The following is a 19778-nucleotide window of genomic DNA, read 5'->3' as shown; positions in this document are numbered from 1 at the left end:
ATCTAATTGTCATAATTATCTTAACTTTGTAAGTCTTGGTATCTGGTAGGGCAAGGACTCCACCTTTTACTTCTTCAGGTGTATCTCAACAGTGCTTGGTTCATTGCTCTTCCAAATTTTAGAATCAGCTTGACAAGTGCCACAAGAAACCTGCTGGAGGCTTGATTATTATTGTATTACTTTAGGAAGACTGAACACTATGATATTGAGTCTTCCTGTCCATGAACACGGAATGGTTCTCCATTTATTTTAGTATTCTTATTTCATGTCTCATTAATATTTATTATTTTCCCCAGAAGTTTTTCATTTTTTCTTGTTTCATTTGCTTTGTACCTTGAAATAGTAATTATTGAATATAGTATTTTTTAATTATAAAACTTTATTGAAAGAAATTTTAAAAGGCATAGGTAAATGGGCATACTACTTTCCTGAGTAGGAAGACAGTATTGCAAAGCTCCCAGTTCTCTCCAAATTCATTTATAGATACAATGCATTGTCTTTTTCTTTTTTTGAGGTATAAGTGACGTACAACGTGCTATGTAGTTCAGTTGTTCAACAAAATGAAACTCAAATTTTAGTGTCAAATAGACCTTTATTTGAACACAGCCTTGCTCGTTCATTTATGTATCATCTGTGGCTACATTGGCACTACTCTGGCAGAGCTGAGTAATTGCAACAGGAACCATATGGTCTGCAAGGTCTAAAATATTTACTGTCTGGCTCTTTACAGGAAAATTTACCAACCTTTGTGTTAGAGTGGTTAGACAACTCTGGGCAAAGCTCTTCCATTCTGTTTAGCCTATTAATATCTTTTCGTGTGATTGTTGCCCCAGTTCTGTTTGAAAGAGCTTTACTCAAGTTGGAAGCCAACATTGCTCGCCCCTTCAGCCCAGCTTCTGTTTGTGCTCCTGCTCGCAACCTTATTTTATCTAAATACGTCTCCTCCTGGTATATACACTCACTCGCCTTTTCTTGCTTTAATATTTGACATTAGGGCCCATTACTCTTTCTGACTCTCCAGTGGTATCCATTCTCCTTGCTGGTGCTACAAGTATTTTATAGTATTCTTGAGGTGAGCTTTAAAACTGTATTAAAATGGAATGATGATTGTGAGATGAAGCAGTCCATTTAATAGATGATTCTGCTACACAGGAATCCTTTTTCTACCTTGTTAGACAGACAAAACCAAGGTGAGAGGAAACACTTAAGCAAATTAGGATTGTGAAAAGGTTTACTTGTAATGCATACAAGAGGTAAGCAAGGCTAGAATGGGGAGCTCAGCATGTCCTCTGCTCTGACGCTACTCACGTACCCAATACATGCCCATTGGCAGCAGCTCTGCTTATACAAAGTGGTTCTCAAAGGTTAAGGGTGAGGTAGATCGGGATCAGCCATTCAAACCATGCAACTTCTTGATAAATTGATGGTGCTCGTGTCCAGTTAGAGACTTAATTGTCACATCTGAGATAGTGATATTTGTAGCCTTTCATCTCTGCAGCTTCTGTGGGACTTTAAAACATCGTTTAATTTCTATTTCCTTCCTTGCTACCCACTAGTTTACTTGGCCCTACTTGTAAAACAGAACTTACTGGATAATAAAGGTATGATTAGAGTGAATTTTCAAAGTTAGACTTTCTTATGTATATCCCTAGTCAATGGCACATTTTTTCCAGGCCTTATTTTGGATTTATTCAGAATCTGCATTCCCTTGAAGGTTTTAGACATTGTGTTGTGGTTGGTGGGTTAACTATTGGTGAAGGTAACATCCTGCCCTGTGTATCATACCTTTTGTGAACTGCGTATACACTGTAGTGACTCTTCATACTGATCTCCCCTTAGCCTTTCCATTCCTCTGTAAAAAATGTCCACTCTACACTTCAGCAAACAGGCTGTTAACTGGTTTTGCTCGGGCACATCTGTGCTGGTCTTCTCCACCAGCTGAAGTGTGTATTTTCCAGAAATCATTCGTTTGTTCTCAGACATGCTTATTGATCTCTCTGGTTACTCTTAACAAAGTAATTTGCAAAGAAGTGGTATATAAATGAACAAAATATATCCATGAATGTAGAAAGTTGTTGTTGTTTAATGAAAACTGTGTTAAATGATGAGGAACTACTTGATAAGGACAAATCCCTAAAGAAATTTTTGTTTAGTGGCCCATGTAAAACAACTATGAAACATTGGGAAGAAATTGTAGAAATCTAGGTTTTGCACTCTTATTAGGGGACCCACTGTCAAAAACAGTAAACCCCTACTAAGAGGTCTGTAAGTGAATGTGATATATTAATAGTGATAGGTATCTTATTTTTTGTTTCTTTGCTTTACTTATATTTAGTTAAGCAGTTACTTGAAATGATGATAGAGATGAGATTGAGAGTTTTATTGTTTTATTGGATTTTGTTTCATTACCTAGGGAATAACTAATTTATTTACTCTTGTAATTGAATTTCCTATAGCAACCACACATTCATTTCTCTCTTAGTTTATTAAATTGCCATTGCTTTTAATTGGCAGTTTTGATTGCCTTACAACTTTGTTGTGCTGTTCTGTGGTCAGCTCCCATACAAAGATCTTCGAAGGTTTTTTGTTTTTTGTTCTTTAGATGAGGAGCTTCTTACATACTTTTGGAAGTCCTTAGTATTTTTTATTAGGATAATATTAACTTTTTAAATACAGTTTTTGAAGTATTAATATTTCCTTTGGTAGATGACAAACTTAATGGGGATATTTTTAATTTAATTTTTTAATTGGAGAGGTGTTTTTTAGTTAATTGTGATTTGGGGCGCACATCTTGTGTAGTTGAAATCCCTTCCATGTGTTGAATTCTTACCATGAACAAATAAATATATAGAGTTAGAAACTAAGTACCAGTTTTTCAGCCAGGGTGCATGCAGTCAGAAGACAGAAACCACAATAGATGTTTTTACAAAGAGATTTAATATAAAGAATTGTTAAATGGGTATCGATGAATTACGAATGCCAAAAAGAACACTGAAGTATCACGGAGCTAGCAGTTACAGTACACAGCTCCTATCCCTAGAGCGGGAGGAGCAAAATGAGGAGGTTAAAATTATTTAAAACTCAGGACTTAGAGGAGGGGCCCTGCGGAGCCTTGACTCGTACTTCAGGGGAGGGTGCCTAGCTGGCTGGAGTTTCTGATGGGTGAAGTGAACTGGTTTAGTAAGCGTTAGAAAAAGCGCCAAGGGAAACCAGGTGCTCCTAGAAACAAAGGTCCTTGTAGAGCTTCTAGAGTTATACTGACAAGGACAGGAAGCAGGCAGAAAGTAGCAAGTAGGTCCCTTCTCCCTTCAGCTTCCAGTCTCTCTCCAGAACCCACCATGGACAGAGTTTTAACTGGAAAGCACTAGATTCAACAGAAAAAATGGTTTGCTTAATCCTAGGCCCAGTACCACAGAATGTGACAGAGTGGCTTTGAGGCTGAAAGACAATAGCTTAATTTTATTTTTAATTACTGGCTCTTAAAACAACAACTACCTCTTAAATTTACTTTTTTTTTTTTTTTTTTTCATTACAAGCAGTTTGAGAGGCTACAAAATAAAAGTTCTAATACAACTTTTTTAAAGTATATTTTATTGATTATGTTGTTACAGTTGTCCCATTTTTTCCCCATTACTCCCCTCCGCCCAGTACCCCCCTTCCCTCCAGCAATCCCACCCCCGCTTAGTTCATATCCATGGGTCATACATGTAAGTTCTTTGGCTTCACCCTTTCCTATATTATTCTTAATTTCCCCCTGTCTATTTTGTACCTACCAATTACAATTTTTTATCCCTGCACCATTTCCCCATTTCTCCCCCTTCCCACTCCCAGCTGATAACCCTCCAAGTGATCCCCATACCTATGATTCTGTTCCTGTTCTGGTTGTTTGCTTAGTTTGTTTTTGTTTTTGTTTTTTATATTCTGCCATTGATTGTTGGGAGTTTGTTGTCATTTTAATGTTCAGTTTTGATCTTCTTTTCCTTAAATAAGTCCATTTAACATTTCATATAATAATGGCTTGGAGATGATGAACTCCTTTAGTTTTATCTTGTCTAGGAAGCACTTTCTCTGCCCTTCCATTCTAAATAATAGCTTTGCTGGATAGAGTATTCTTGGTAGTAGTCCTTGCTTTTCATCACATTGAATACTTCTTGCCAGCCCCTTCTTGCCTACAGAATTTCTTTTGAGAAATCAGCTGACAGTCTTCTGGGAACTCCTTGGTAGGTAACTCTCTGCTTTTCTCTTGATACCTCTAAGATTCTCTCTTTGTGTTTAACTGTTGGCATTTTAATTATGGTGTGCCTTGGTGTGGTCTTCTTTCAGTTCAACTTATTTGGGAGACTCTGTGCTTCCTGGACTTGTATGTCTATTTCCTTCACCAAATTAAGGAAGTTTTCCTTCATTATTTTTTCAAATAACTTTTCAGTTTCTTGCTCTTTGTCTCCTCCTTCTGGCACCCCTGTGATTCAGATGTTTGTATGTTTAAAGTTGTCCCAGAGGTTCCTAAGCCTCTCCTCATTTTTTTTTCAACTCTTGTTTCTTCATTCTGTACTGGTTAACTGTTTATTTCTTCCTTATGTTCCAGATCATTGATTTGAACTCCAGCTTTTTTCTCTTCACCATTGGTTTCACGTGGATTTTCCTTCATTTCACTTAGCATAGCCTTCATGTCTTCCTTTATGCGTTTGTCGTACTTAATCTTGTCTGTCAAGTCTGTGAACATCATTATCATCAGTGATTTGAACTCTGCGTCTGTTAGGTTGGCTATCTCCCTGTCACTTAATTCTCCCACCGGAACCTTGATCTGCTCCCTCTTTTGGGCCATATTTCTCTGTCTCCTCAACTTGACAGCCTCCTGTGTTTGCCTGTCTCGGTAGAGCTGTCAACCCTGTTACATCGTAAGGGGTGGAACCTTAGGTATTCATCAGTAGGGGGCTACCCGTTTCACCACGTTGTGGTGCTATATGTGGGGGAGGGGTCTGAGAGGGAACAATGCTGCTTGCCCAGCACTCATCCCTTTTCCAGGCACTTCTCTGACTTCTGTATGGGATTTGCACCTCTCTAACTCTTGCCCTGGTTATGGTTCCCAGAGTGGGTGGGTTTCCAGGTGTTCTAGGACTGTGGTGGCCCTCTAAACAAACGGACTCTGTTGAGAGACCAGCAGGTTCTTCTGCTACCCAAACCCCCACTGGTTTTCACAGTCAGAAGCAATGAGGCTTTATTTTTCCCAACACTGGACTGTGGGCACTGTAACTGTGAGCTGCGCAGACTGGTCTGGGGCTGGGATCACTACCCATGTGTCCCTCCCAACTTTTATAATGTGACTACACTTTCCTCTGGCCAGCCATAGCCACTGCCACTGCCGGCACACTGCTTCCTTTCTGCCATGGCTCCGCCCCTTCCATCTGACTGGATGAGTATTACTTCTTTATATCTTTGTTGGACTTCCATGCAGTTTCATTTTCTGGTAGTTCTGGTTGCTTTTAGTTTTGAGGTAGTTGTATTCCTTCTTATGGTTGTGGAGGGAGGCAAAGTGTGTCTACTTATTCCTCCATCTTGGCCAGTAGTCTAATGTGTAAATTTACTTTTTGAATGTCTCTGTGCAATAAAGGAAGATTTGTTTGCATATTTAAATTGATTTCAAGACCTCCCCTAATTTTTTTTCACATTTGCTTTTTTGACCAGTGCAGTACACGTGGATCTCCTTCGTCACATCTGCCGTCATTTTTTGGCATTTTATGCCTTTAAAATTACTGTTCAGCTTTTAAGCATTATCCTTGCACCTGTATTTCTTGTTCCTTGCTACTGCGTTGGATGAGGGATGGGAAGGCTCTGTTCTTGCATAGTTTAAATTTTACTGCCAACCTATTACTAAGGACCTTGACTTTTCTGAAAGTTGGAGATTTTTTCAATGCTTTTTTAATAAATGGAATGTCTCTTAAAGTTATGCTCAAGATTATATTTTCCATGTTCTTGTTGCTAAAATGCTTAAAAATAAACTTTAAAAAGTAATTATTAATTTTTTAATTAGCAGGTATTTCTAAGGAAGGAGGTGCTGGAGCAGTTGATGAAGATGATTTTATAAAAGCTTTTACAGATGTCCCTTCTATTCAGGTAAAGATACCAATATACTGGCACTCCCATGACTGTGGCTTATATGCCTGTTCATATTATTTTTGTCCTTTTAAAAATATTTTTTCCTTAAATGACTATGTAAAAACAAAATATTTATCATTACCAAGCTATTTGTTGATCCTGTAAAACTTGAGAGTTTCACTCAAATTGAACTGATTTAGGTCACATGCCCACTTCTGATTGTGATATAGAGAAATGCTTTGTTCTGATTGACTTAGGCCTGGGTTGTTGACTCTTTCTGGGTCTCCTTGCACTCCTTACTCCTGTACTCTGGCCTCCTTTCATTTACTTTCTGCCACAGAGCTTTTGCACATGCTGTTTACTACAGGGAAGGCCAGTCTCTCTCCATTTTGTCTGATGATGTTTCACTCATCCTTTAGCTCTCATTTCAAGCCTGACTTTCCTAACACTAATTCAAACCTCCTATTGTAAATAGAATTTCACAGCACTGCATAATTCTCCTTAGTGGTACTTTCTGTTTGCAATTTTATATTTTATATCATTTGATTAATTTTTTTTCTTCTTGACTAAGCTATAAGCTCCGTAAGGCAAGAAACATGCCTATTTTTGCTCACCATGGTATCCTTAGTGCCTAACATAGTGCATTTCTGTTATATAAATATTTGTTAGGTGAATGAAAGGATAATGGTGCTTGGCAAATGATTGGCTCCAGAGAACACAAAGCATGTAGCCATCCTGGTTATAGTGTGGGATGGGGGTCAATGGAGAGATTAATTTAAAATGTGTCCTCTTGCAATGTTGTATAATAAGTGTATGAATGCATAGATATGTTATGTACCTGGAGTCATTTTGAGAAATTAGGCCCGTTCTCATAATTAGAATATTTGTATCATGTTTTTAAATGACAAAGCATTTTAAATGTATATTTGAAACTACTCATGACTGGAGAAATAGCACAGGGCTAATAGGTAAGGAAGACAAATTAGAGCACTTTATTATTCTTCATAATATATTTCCATTCGCCATTAAAAATAGTGCTAGAATGGGAAATATTAATAAATAACCTTATTGCTTGAAAGATTATTTTAATCATGAAGGCCTAATTTTGATATTGCTCATGGTAAGAAATATTAATGTTACATTTGCATTTTTAAGATCTATTCTAGTCGAGAACTTGAAGAAACATTAAATAAAATCAGGGAAATTTTGTCAGATGACAAACATGACTGGGACCAGCGTGCCAATGCAGTAAGTTTTTTATTTTTTATTTGCTTATCCCTCTCTTCTTTTCAATGTTCTTTTTCAATAACATGAAAAATCAGTAGTAGTTACTGTCTGATATTTTACCTATTTATTAAATAGAGTCCGATGGGTAACATTTCTTTCCGGAAAATATATTGAGATAGTCAGCATTTCTGATTTAGGGTCAATTTTTGTTTTTGCTGATCAGGTGGAACGTGTCTCACCATTTGTTAGTCTCTCTACTTGTGCTACTTGTTGACTGACCAGGAAAGTGTGAGTTTCACTGTTGCCTCAGGGCTGTGAGGTTTACGAAAAAAGCGGTTCACTTTGCCTGCATGCTCAATAGTTTCATGGTGTCGACATAAATTTACAATAGTATATCCTTTTGTTGTCTTTTTTTCTTTCTTTTCTCACATATCTCTCTCAATGAGATAAATATTTTCACCCATTTTTTTTTTAAGGTCTGGTATTTTTGAGTTATGAATACTTATTTAGCTTAAATTCTTTGAGAAACTATTTGATAAATTTAAAAATAATATTTGCCATGACAAAGGGCTATATTTCAAAGTTTGTGAATTTATCATATTTATATCTGAGGTAGTAAATGAGTACCTCCGTTCCTCAAGAAGCCAGTGAAGGGGTTCTGTGTGATGACTGTTCTGCTCTAAGAGCTTCCAGTCTCCAATTTGATGGCTTAATGGTTGGCCTTTCTGCTCTGTACTTTTGCTTATGGATGAATATGGTTTCTAAAATTTGGCTCTTTAAAAAATAGTCTCCTTAGTATATAGTGGTAATGGTTGCACAACATTTTGATAGTACTCAGTGCCACTGAATTGTATGCTTTAAAATGGTTAAAATGGTAAATTAAATTTTATGTAAAATTTACATAAAAGAGGGACTTCCTTAAAACTTTAGAATTTTTACTTATCTATTCATACATTACATATGTCTGTTATGCATATAACCCAATCTATAATGTTCTTTTACAGAAATTCTTTTTTGTTTTGGTTTGCATATTTATTTTAAGAAACATCTAATACAGTTTAAAGTGCCTGAATATTGTTATATAAAATAGTGAAATGTTTTTTTTTTAATTTTGCTAAAATAATGAGGTTTAGGTAGTTTTAAGAATTTTGGTTTTTGCACTGCCACTTTTTTGTCAATAATGTAAATTATCTTCATTTCAGCTTAAGAAAATTCGATCATTGCTTGTTGCTGGAGCTGCCCAATATGATTGCTTTTTCCAACATTTACGCTTGTTGGATGGAGCACTTAAACTTTCAGCTAAAGATCTTAGATCCCAGGTGGTTAGAGAAGCTTGCATTACTGTAGCGTAAGTATATTCTCTATGTGATAAGCATTTTTTTATGAATGAATTTAGTACTCATTGATTCAGGGTTCATTAACTAAAACAGCAAGATAACTGTTAAAAAGTTTTGTATGTGATTCAAAAATCATTTACATTATAATGATCCAATTGGTGTGATTTAAAAAAATTTTTTTTTCTCTAAATGGCACTTAATACCACCCTTAAAACATGTTTATATTTCTCAAGCCTACTGCTGGAATTTTGACCACTAACTCTGAGAGTAAGAAGAAAATGAATGTCTTGACTGGTGTGGCTCAGTGTTAGGCACTGGCTTGTGAACCAAAAGGTTACCGGTTCAATTCCTGATCAGGGCACATTCCTGGGTTGCAGGTCTCTCTTTCTCCCTCCTTTCAACTTCTCTAAGAATTAAATACATAAGTAAAATTAAAAACAAAACAAAACAACACCTCTTAAAAGAAAAGAAAGTGAATGGGTCTGAGAAATGGTTGCATTCAATTTTCTCTTTACTAATTTGGATATTAAGCTTTTTCTGATATTTTACCAATTATTCTGGAATCAAAACATGCATCATTAACTTAATATAAACATATTTTTTATGTTTATATTCTTCGAAAATTCAAGGATGATAGAATCCTAAAATTCCTTTTGTTACTACTCCCTACCTGAATACTTCTGTTGAATATGTTGTTGAGTAAGCATTCCTTTGAAGATAGGGAACACAAAGATGCCTGCTCTTAATATTTCTAAGCAGATTGGAAAACCAAAAAATAAAAAAAATAAAATAAAAAATAAAAAATTGAAAAGCCAAAAAGAAATAAAAAATTAAAAAAAAAAAATTTCTAAGCAGGATTGAATTAGATGTCCTAGTCAGAACAGAATGTTAAAAAAAAAAAAAAAACAACTCATGAAATAAAAACTATGAAGATTAAAGAAAAGGAACAAAGCTCCCATTTTTATTGGATGACATAATTGTCTATGCAGAAAACCACAAGAATCTTTAATTATTATAATTAAGGGACTTTACCAAGATTGCTAGATACAAGTCAGTATACCAGTGTACCAAAATAATTGAATATCTCTCCATTGCAAACCAAAACAAAAAAATCCACAAAAATGGAACCTTGAAAAATATTCCATGGTGAGAATTCTACTTCTGGCCATGATGCAATACTGGTACAGGACTAACTGTTGCAGAAAATGATGGAATATGTAAAACACCTTTTTACTGATAACAGACAGTGGTCTGAGCTGAATCAAGTCATCTGAACAGTATGATCAGCACATTTTGACTTTGTGGACCGTGGAGAAGGGAGGGAGAACCCAAGTAGAGCAAGGCAGTCTTACTGAGTTGAGAAGTTATAGAGATTGGAGTTTCTGAAGGGTGACGTAGCTAAAATTTACAGTGCAGAATACTGGAGAGAAGAGAGGTACACAGTAGAGGAGCTGTAGAAATCTGTACAGGGGGTCCCAGGAGTCTAGGGATACCAGGCTGTGTGTGTGAAATGTGCAGTGCCTTAAATAACAGTAAGAACTGCTGGAAGCTGTAAAGTAAGCAGCAATTCTCAGAGCTCTTCGAATCAACAACCCGAAGTTTTGGAGCTAACTGTATTCCGACCATGATTTTTTGTTTTTGTCTTTGTTTGAAAAATACTTTAGAAAGAGGGGACAGGAGGGAGAAAGAGGAAGAGAAACATCAGTGTGTGGTTGCCTCTCGTGCACCCCCACCTAGGGACCTGGACCACAACCCGGGCATGTGCAGTGACTAGGAATTGAACTGGCAACCCTTTGGTTCATAGGCCGGTGCTCAATCCACTGAGCCACACCAGCCAGGGCCTAACCATGTTTTTTAAGTAAGATGTAAATATATAGAAATTAACCAATACTGCAGGCAGTGTCAGAACTATGAGTATTTTAACTAAAATACAATTAAAAGTTGAATTTGCTTAACTATTGTACAAATTTGGAAAGAAAAGACAAATGTCCCTAGTATCATCCAACTAATGAGTATATGATAGAGTTGTATTTTCAATCAAGAATCCTGAAACCCTCCTCCAAAAATCTCAGGGAGTATTTGTGACTAATACAGTGGGGGTATCATTAATAGAAATCAAGAATGTCTTGAAGCGTATTGATTTGGGTAAGCTTTTGAACTTGTTTATAAAATATATTGAATTTAAGATTCATATCAGAGCATTACAGTAGAAATATCTGATGGATAAAGATGGAGAAAGGTCAGGGTAAACAGTTGAATTTTTTACCTGTGATGCTAATGATTTAATTTTGAGATCAGAGAGCTTCTTCAAGTGCCATTGCAAATAGCAGGTGGTAAAATGGAAAATGCCAACTTTTTCCTTTTTTTGGACTTGACAGCTAAAAGATGGGAAAAAGAAGGAAATATGAAATATTTGTACTTTCCTATGTCTCTTGCTTTTCTGCTGTAAAAATTGGTTACAGTAGCCCTGGCCTGGTGGGTGGTTGCAGTGTCATTCTGCACTCCAAAAGGTTGCCGATTCTCTCCCCAGTCAGGGCACATACTTGGGTTACCAGTTCAATCCCCAATTGGGGCACGTACTGGAGGGAACTGATCAATGTTTCTCCCTTCATTCCTTTCTCTCTCTAAAAATCAATAAAAATATATCCTCAGGTGAGGACTGAAAAACTATTACAATAAAAATTTTAAGTTGAGTAAGAGAATATTTTAAAGTTATATAGTCTACCTATATTTAATATTAAACTATTAAAAAAAAAACTTTCATCTTCCTTTGTAGCCATCTTTCAACAGTTCTGGGAAACAAGTTTGATCATGGCGCTGAAGCCATTGTACCTACACTTTTTAATCTCGTCCCCAATAGTGCAAAAGTCATGGCAACTTCTGGATGTGCAGCAATCCGATTCATCATCCGGGTAAGTTCTCTTCCTCTTTTCTTTTCTCATACCTCCCCTGCCCCATTTTTTCACTGTATTTAAATAAGTCATTAGTGGTTTTTTGACTCCAAGGGAAAATTACTTTTGAATTACATTTCTGATAATAAAAGCAATTTGTGGTAATTATAGATATTTTAGAGCATTTAAATACTGCAGAGGATTACAAAGTAATCTTGCTTCCAGAAAATATAATTACACGTGTGTATACATGCATGAGTGTGCATGTAATCATGTTACAGGTGGTTGCAAATGTAAAAGCAGTAAAAATTTATAAGCATTGGTAAAAGATGACAGGGAAATACTTAACATTTCTCATCATATCTTGAAGATAACCAAAAGAACAGAGATAAAAAGATAAATCTTCCATCCCCCTGAATTCTGCTTTCCTGCAAATAATCACTCTAGCCATTTAGTATATGCTTTTCAAAACTTCTATTCTGTGCCTACACAAACCAAATTTACTATAAAATTTAAACATAGTATTTATATTTTACATATATATAAATGACATGTTTTTAACTTGTTTTTTAAATTTCACATACTTGGGCTCTTCTCTTGTTTACACATACTATATATAATTCTTTTTAATGTCTAAAGCAGTTCTCTATTAAAGCGTGGAGCATCATCTCATACACCAGAAGGTTGCAGGTTCAATCTCTGGTTGGGGCTTGTGCAGCAGGCGACTCATTGATGTTTCTTTTCACATGGTTGTTTCTCTTCCATTGATGTTTCTCTCTCTCCCCCTTCCTCTCTCTCTAAAGTCAATAAACATGTCTTCAGGTGAGGATTTTAAAAAAAGGGAGATAACATTAAATTTCCTCACCTTTTTTCTCTCTGAACTTCATGGAGTCATTTTTCTCCATTTTTTGCTAACATTGTGTATTAGTCTCTTAAAGGTCTTATAACTTAATAAATGGATTCTTTTATATTCTACTTTGCCTTTCTTAGATTATTAGAGATGCTGAGTATCTTTTTTCCTTTATAATTCTTCTATGGATTGCCAGTTTATTGTACATTTTTTTCCTCACTGATTTCTAAGTGTTGTTATGTAAGTATTAATTCTATGTTATATATATTGCAGATATTTTTTACCAGTCTATTAGTTTTTCAAATGTTGTTTAAGCTGTTGTTTGTCACATACAGAACTTTCCATTTTCATGCATTGAAACAGTGCTCCTTTTGTGGTTTTTATTATATTTAAAATGACCTTCCCCATTTCACAATTATAAAATATTCAATTGTTTACAATTTTTATATAAATTTTGTTTCTTAGGTTTAGATCTAACTGGATTTTACTTCTGTGCGAAATATAGCTAGCTAACCTGATTTTTCTGATTCTAGTTTTGTCAGTTTTATTTTCCTAACTATTGCTGCTTTATGTACTTTATGTGTGGTCAAAACTTTTGGCTATTACATCTTGGAAAAGATTTTTTAAAAATCTTTTCTGTTTATTGTGCTTTCTTCTTACCTGTTTCTTATTTTCTGAGAAGTTTCTTATTTTTTGTCAGTGTCAAGAATAAAACCTGTTTACTTCCCCCACCTTTTAAAAAGTATACTTTTATGATATCACCTAATACAGGAAACTGAAGAACAACACAAACAAACGAACTAAATAGAACAAAGAGCAGAATAGCAGTCAATAGGGGGGAGGGGAGAGGGAGAGAAGGGAGATAACTAAGGGAAGGGTTTAGTCAAAGAACCTGCATAAAAGACTCATGGACATGGACAACGGGGAGGGGTATGATTGCGGGAGAGGGGGTGGGTCGGGTTGGGGAGAGAAATTAGGGGAAAAGGGGACAACTGTAACTGAAAAACCAAAATAAAAAAATAAATAAATAAATAAATAAAAAGTATACTTTTCATCTCTTTTGTATCATTTTTCCCCTTAAACCATTAAGTTCAATTGAGCAGAGACATTTTTATTTTCAGCAGTTGCTATTAATTGTAGTTTTCTACTGCTTTCATTCCTGGCCAGTGTTTATTAATAAACTCTACTTATTTTTAAATTGGTTCTGAATAATTTTTGTTTGGTTTTAGCATGTTCTCACTTACCATGTATTATTTACCTTTGCATATTTTGAAATGTCTTTGCCCTTAGACGATAAATAAAAATTTGGACTTTAGGTTTACATTTCTTTTGCCACAGAATTGTTTCCTTTTCTCTCAGAATTGCTGTTTAAGTTTTTATTGTTGTCTCTAGGAAGTGAATTACCATTTGATTCTTTTATAGGAAAAAAAAAACCCAGAACTTTACAAATTGTATAGGATAGCCTCTTTGTGTTAGTAGTTTCATAGCGGGTCTAGGAGTAGGTCATCTTTTATTAGTGCTATCCTTACACAGTGAATAAGGATTTCTGACTAAAATGAATTTTTCTTAAATTTATTTATGTTAATTTTCATGAATTATTTATTGCTTCTGGGTTTTTTTGTGTTTTTTGTTTGTTTGTTTTTTACCATTTTTTTTTTCTCTATTACTCTATCACACAGATTTTGGAACCCTCAATATCATTGATCATTTCTTAGATAATTTTTTTGTTGTATTACAGCTGATATATGTTCTCAGGAAAAATTCCTTTAAATTCTACTCACTTGACAGTACCCATTTTGCTCTTCTTAGGCTTTACACTTTAAACATTATTTTTATATTGCTCATTTTCATAAGCTTGTCATGTTATTGATATGCTATTCTGTCATCTCACTGAAAATAACAAATCAAGGGGGTTTTTATTTTTTCGTTTATGTTATCTACTGTTTTGTATTTTTTTGTTTCCTAGGGACTTCTTCCTTAGATTGTTGTATTTATTCCTAATTCTCTTTTTTTTAATTCTAGAGAATTTTTTTTTTTTAAGCTGTCAACTCGTATTAATAAATTACAGTCTAAATTGTCCTGACTTAGTATTTGGTAGAGTGCTCTGTCAGTCATTGTGAGGGTCATTTAAGATTTTCCTTTGGTGCAGCTCCGCCTGAATATGGTGTTGCAGTAGTTAGGTCTCTCTTCCCATCCCTGCCGCTGTACTGGATGCAGGCTCATTAGCCCTAGGGTCTTGGAGCGATTATGAGAAAGAAGATGGTAGGTGAGAGATGTGTGTGGTGTGGCTAGGGACTCACCTTGGGCTTTAACTCCATAGTAATAACGTTTGGGGAATGAGTTGTGGATATTTTAAGGGAGCAGGTCTGCAGAGCCCTTCCATACTGAAGTAGCAGTTGAATAACATGCAGGTCAGCACTCTTGCACTTTTCTCTTGAACACTGCAGGTCTATGGGTGGTTTCTTTCTGTAGTAGCTGAAAAAGCTTTCTCTTTTATTTTGGTTGAGTTAGTTGTGGTACACACTGATGTGCCACACACATTCTCCTTCAGCGAAGACTTGCACTTGAAGCACTTTTTGTAGGAGGCCTTCATATACCGGCCTCTTCAAGGATTGCCTCAGCTGTAGAGAGCTGCCTTTCCCAGTGTCATGGCCCTTATTCAATAACTGATTGATGTGGAAGTGTAAAGGTTTGGCCATCTTGGACCAATTCGAGACGAATCTGAAGGGCCATTTTAACTCCATAGCACCCTAATGGCCTTGGCAGGATACCCGTGGGCCACATCACAGATCAGTTTCTTCCTCTTCCCACTCCTGCTTCCTTTTCATACCTTCCATGAGTATTGATCCCAGGGGCCTTCTTAATATCCTGCATACGAAACTCCATCTTAGAGTACTTCATAGGTACCCGACCTATGCCATTAGCTCAGAAGAAAAATAAAGGTTTGAAGCATCAAAAATACATCCTTTGGTTACTATTTTATTATGCTATGTTGAACTTTTTAGGGTTTGCTTCATTAAAGAAGAGCGTAAGAATTACTAACAGAAGTCAGAAGATTATGCCTATTGAACTTTACCTGAATTCTAGAGAGCTATGATTCAATCAGAGTGAAAGTTCAGTTAAATTACTGTTTTAAAGTACATTCTCAATAGTTAAGTATGTAGATCATACTGATTACCTATGATTACATAGCAGTTATCTTCTACTTTAGAAAATATGACACAAACATGCCCAGTTTCTCTTAGTGCTTCTTCCCTGCAAATTAACACTGACCATCCTAGCAGTTCTCTGCAGTTATACAAGTAGCTTGTCTTTATTTTATATTACAGCCACACCTGTCCTTTTGAAACTATGGTATCATAACTATTATTTTCTTCTGAGAAAACTTTTTGACTGGTCTTAATTTCTTTCAAAATCAGATTTTATGATTTTTTTGTTCTATATTAATATAACTATATATGTGAATATAAGAGATAGACCAAGGGATTATGTGTATTTTTCAACCTTATCTAAAATATCTTTTTCAGCATACTCATGTACCCAGACTTATACCATTAATAACAAGCAATTGCACATCAAAATCAGTTCCTGTGAGAAGGTAAGTTCTGAACAAAAATTTTTTTTAGTATGGCTTTTATATTGCATTATATTTAATTCTTTGGTGCAGAATTAGTTGCCATTTCTTGCCTTCTAGAAACCTTAATAATTTTTTTTTTCTTATATCATATAAGAGAAAATGAACAAAGCACTTATGATGACCACCCACAGTTTTCAGTGTCTCCAATTAAGCTCTGGTTTATTTGGGCCACTGGTTGCTTGGTTTTTATAAAGTATGGAGTCTAGAGTCAGGCCTCCGCTCGAGTCCTTCAGCTGCCACTGATTGCCTGTCCTGCCTCGGGGAATTATTTAATCACCCTGAGCCTCAGTGTTTGCGTATGTCAGTAGGGCTAATGATACCAGCCCTGTAGAGTTCTGAGGATTAAATGAGGTGCATGTTAGTAGAATTGCACACAGTGTTTGGAACAGAGTAAACAGCCACGCAGGTCAGTCAGTCAGTCTCTGTCTCTCCTTGTGACTTCTCCAATTTTTAGTGTCGCCATCAGTAATAAGGACAGCAGAAACAAGGTCTGTGCATTTGATGTTGAAAGAACTCTTTCTCTTTTAAATTTGATAAATACATACTTATTTAAATACTTGGTTAGGAAGAAGTGCATAAAACATCATTAATCATTATATCTTTAAGTGTTTTAGAGTTTTGGTGACAGTTCTTCACTTAACTCTCTCTCTCTCTCATGTGGGGGTTGGCAGATGACAGCTTACTGGCCAAATCTGGACAACAGTATAGTTTTGTACAACCCACAACTAAGACTATTTCTGACATTTTTGAAAGGTGGTTGAAAGGGGGAATGAAGAACATGAGATAGAAATGGTATGTGGTTCCTAAAGCCTGAAATACTTACTGTTCGGGTCCCTTACAGAAAATGTTTATCAACCTCTGTCTTACATGGCGGGGGGTGGTAATTAGAGAAATAGGACTGCGACAGAGAAGAGGGAGTCAGGAAATACATCGTAGAATCGACTTAAAAATGGGAGATGTAAAACCATGCCACATGCTGCAGAGCCATCAGATAAGCCCCTGAAGCCAGAGCATGTGATAAATGGAAGGTTTCAGTAGGAAAAGTGCCTGACAGGGTGGAGGAGGAAGGGCCGAGGAGGCTGAAGTCAGTGTAGAAGGTTTGAATGTCAAGAAGAGAAATTTCGGCGTTGTCCCGTTCTTTGGCAGTTCTTGGTGAGGAGGTAATGTCACCCATCATAATTTTTATTCCAGCTGTGAACAGTGATTAAGAAGGCACAATGGTTTAAATAAGTGGGAATTTCTATAATTCACTGAAGAGAGGAAGAGTCTGAACTAGAACTGTATTGATGATAACTGATTGAAGGAGATTCTTTCCAATAAATAAATTAAAGAGATTTAAGTGTAGAAACGAGACCTGATAACAGGGTATGGGTGAGAGAGGTGATGTCAAGTGTATTAGACCCTGAACTCTGGAGTCAGAATGCCAGGTTTTCAGTCCCAGCTCTGTCACTCTGGGCAACTTAAGTTAACCTCCATATTTCTCATTTCCTAACTGTATAATATGGGCTGAAACAGAGGATTTATTTGTCTGTAGTGTTTGAGTTGACTTTCACTGCCTATGTAGAGATGTTGACTTGAACCAGTGCTGGCAATATAGGACTAGATGTGAAGCATAGCTGATAGTCAAGTGTAAGGGTACAGATGATGTCACCCAAGTTGACTGTAAAGGGAAGTGGGCTGAGATCAGCACAAACCAGGTGAGCACCTATTTAAGGGTAGGTGGGGAAAAGGTGTTAATATATTAAGGAAGAAAAGTGGGGCAGAACTGTCATTTGATGCCAAGAAAGAAGAGAAGCTCACAAATGAGTCAGGTGAAGAAGTTGGGGACTAAAGTGCTTAGGAGAAAAATATCCAAATACTTGATGGAAAAAATTAAATACATATATTTTAGGTATATTTTATTGATTATGCTATTACAGTTGTCCCAGGTTTCTCCCCTTTGCCTTCTGTGCTCAGTGCTTCCCTTCCCTCCAGCAATACCTGCCCTCCTTTAGTTCATGTCCATGGGTCGTGCATGTAAGGTCTTGGGCTTCCATTTTTCCTATACTGTTCTTAACGTCCCTCTGTTTATTTTGTAGCTACCAGTTATACTACTTGATCCCTGCACCTTTTCCCCCCATTCAAATACATGTATTTTTAAGGAAACATTGTAAAAATAGAGGATACATCACATCTTTCTTGGTCACCATTGTATATCTTGAATTTCTAGGGCATAGCAGGTATTTAACAAGTGTTAACTTTACCCTTGACAAGCATTTTAAGTTAAACTTACAGGGAACTCTTACAGTCTTCTTTAACTATAGTTAGCATAGAAATAGTTGGAACCTTAAAATAAGTTAAGTATTTGACAATTAAGATATCCAGAAACATGTGTTATGCAGTCATCTGCAAGAAAATGTGGGAGATTGGTTCCCAGACTCCCCGTGGATATGAAAATCTGCAGATGCTCAAGTCCCTTTATAAAGTGGAGTAGTGTTTGCATGTAGGCTACAGCAGGTTGTGCCTGCACATCACGTCATTCGTGTGGATATAGCAGAGTGGTTGGTGTGTGGCAGATTCAAGTTTTGCTTTTGGAACTTTCTGGGGACCCCCCCCGCCCCCCCGCCCCACTATTTTCAGTTCCCAGTTGGTTGAATCCACGTGTATGAAACCCACGGATATGGAGGGCTGATTTTACTTTAATTAAGGGGCAAAGTGCACTATTATAGAAGAATGTGTGTGGTACTTAGTATTAAGTTATAAATTAATGTTAGAACATTTAGTTACAATTAACTTTTATTTTTCAGGCGTTCATTTGAGTTTTTAGATTTATTGTTACAAGAGTGGCAGACTCATTCATTGGAAAGGTACGCATCAGCTCTCCTTTTTCCCCCCTTCCCTCCCCATTGTTACTATAATTAGTTCTTTAGAAGTTGATGGTATTGGTTTTGCATTATTTCTCATTTTACTTTAAAAGTTATTTGTACTAGTTTTTCTTTAAAGCTGTGGTATTGTGCTCCTTTTATTTGTTGCAGCTTTGAATAGTATGATTTTCTTCTTTGTGGGGTGAGTGAAAGTCTTAAGCAGAATGAGTCATATAAGATACTCCAAGTTACATTGGGCAAAAATTTTAAACTGTATTTCTAGTCATATGAGACAGGTTTACCGAGATGCGATGAATCAAGTAATGAATTACTGAAGATAGAAGGAAGGCACTGCCTTTTAGAGGAAAGAGATTTTAAAAAGTTTCTCCATACCAGCTGTCGGGTGTCATCGGTTAGGTAAAATGCTGGGTGGTGTTTAATGTAGTTCTGAGATGAAAAAAGAGGACACTGTGGGCAGCTAGGTGGCCACTGGCTATTTGCGTGCTGCATCTTGTTTCGAGTTTGAAGCTTAGGATATGCCTATATTTATGTTGAAAATGATAACTGATTTTTCATTTTAATGGAAATCATTAAATTTGTCCATAGCCCATTTTTAAAAAAAATAGAATTTGTTGTCTAATGAAGACATGATAAAATTCCAAGTATTTTTAAAGCTAATTAGTGACAGCTACTGTTCAATTTAGTCATGTTATAATTGATCATACTACTAGCAAATCGTTTCCTACATTGGTGGGTTGGTGAGCAACCACACGGAAGATTGTTCTTATTCATTGAAAGTCTCAAGTTTGAGTACTATTTATTTATGCATGCTTTGGATTTCATATAAAAATAATTATTTTCAGGTTGATAATGTTTAACTTGTCAGAAGGAAACTAT

At 36.1% G+C, this 19778-nt stretch overlaps 1 protein-coding gene across 30 annotated transcripts in view; it reads left to right on the top strand.

Moving 5' to 3' along the window:
- Positions 1-19778, top strand: part of CLASP2 (cytoplasmic linker associated protein 2) — a 150145-nt gene that overhangs the window by 53652 nt on the left and 76715 nt on the right. For 18 of the 30 annotated variants that reach the window (XM_090284448.1, XM_090284447.1, XM_090284455.1 and 15 more), the window contains 6 exons: positions 6035-6114; positions 7252-7344; positions 8526-8671; positions 11437-11572; positions 15929-15999; positions 18825-18884. In XM_090284448.1, coding sequence (XP_090140574.1) covers positions 6035-6114; positions 7252-7344; positions 8526-8671; positions 11437-11572; positions 15929-15999; positions 18825-18884 — 586 coding nt within the window. Of the gene's footprint in view, positions 1-6031; positions 6115-7251; positions 7345-8525; positions 8672-11436; positions 11573-15928; positions 16000-18824; positions 18885-19778 lie in introns of all 30 variants that reach the window. The other 12 variants (XM_090284454.1, XM_090284456.1, XM_090284458.1 and 9 more) reach the window with 1 other exon arrangement.

The sequence above is a fragment of the Furipterus horrens genome, unplaced genomic scaffold, assembly GCF_987537825.1.
Source record: "Furipterus horrens unplaced genomic scaffold, mFurHor1.1.pri manual_scaffold_7, whole genome shotgun sequence".
NCBI classification, from domain to species: domain Eukaryota; kingdom Metazoa; phylum Chordata; class Mammalia; order Chiroptera; family Furipteridae; genus Furipterus; species Furipterus horrens.
The sequence above is the reverse complement of the archived record's forward strand: the minus strand, read 5'-3'. Positions and strand labels throughout refer to the sequence as shown.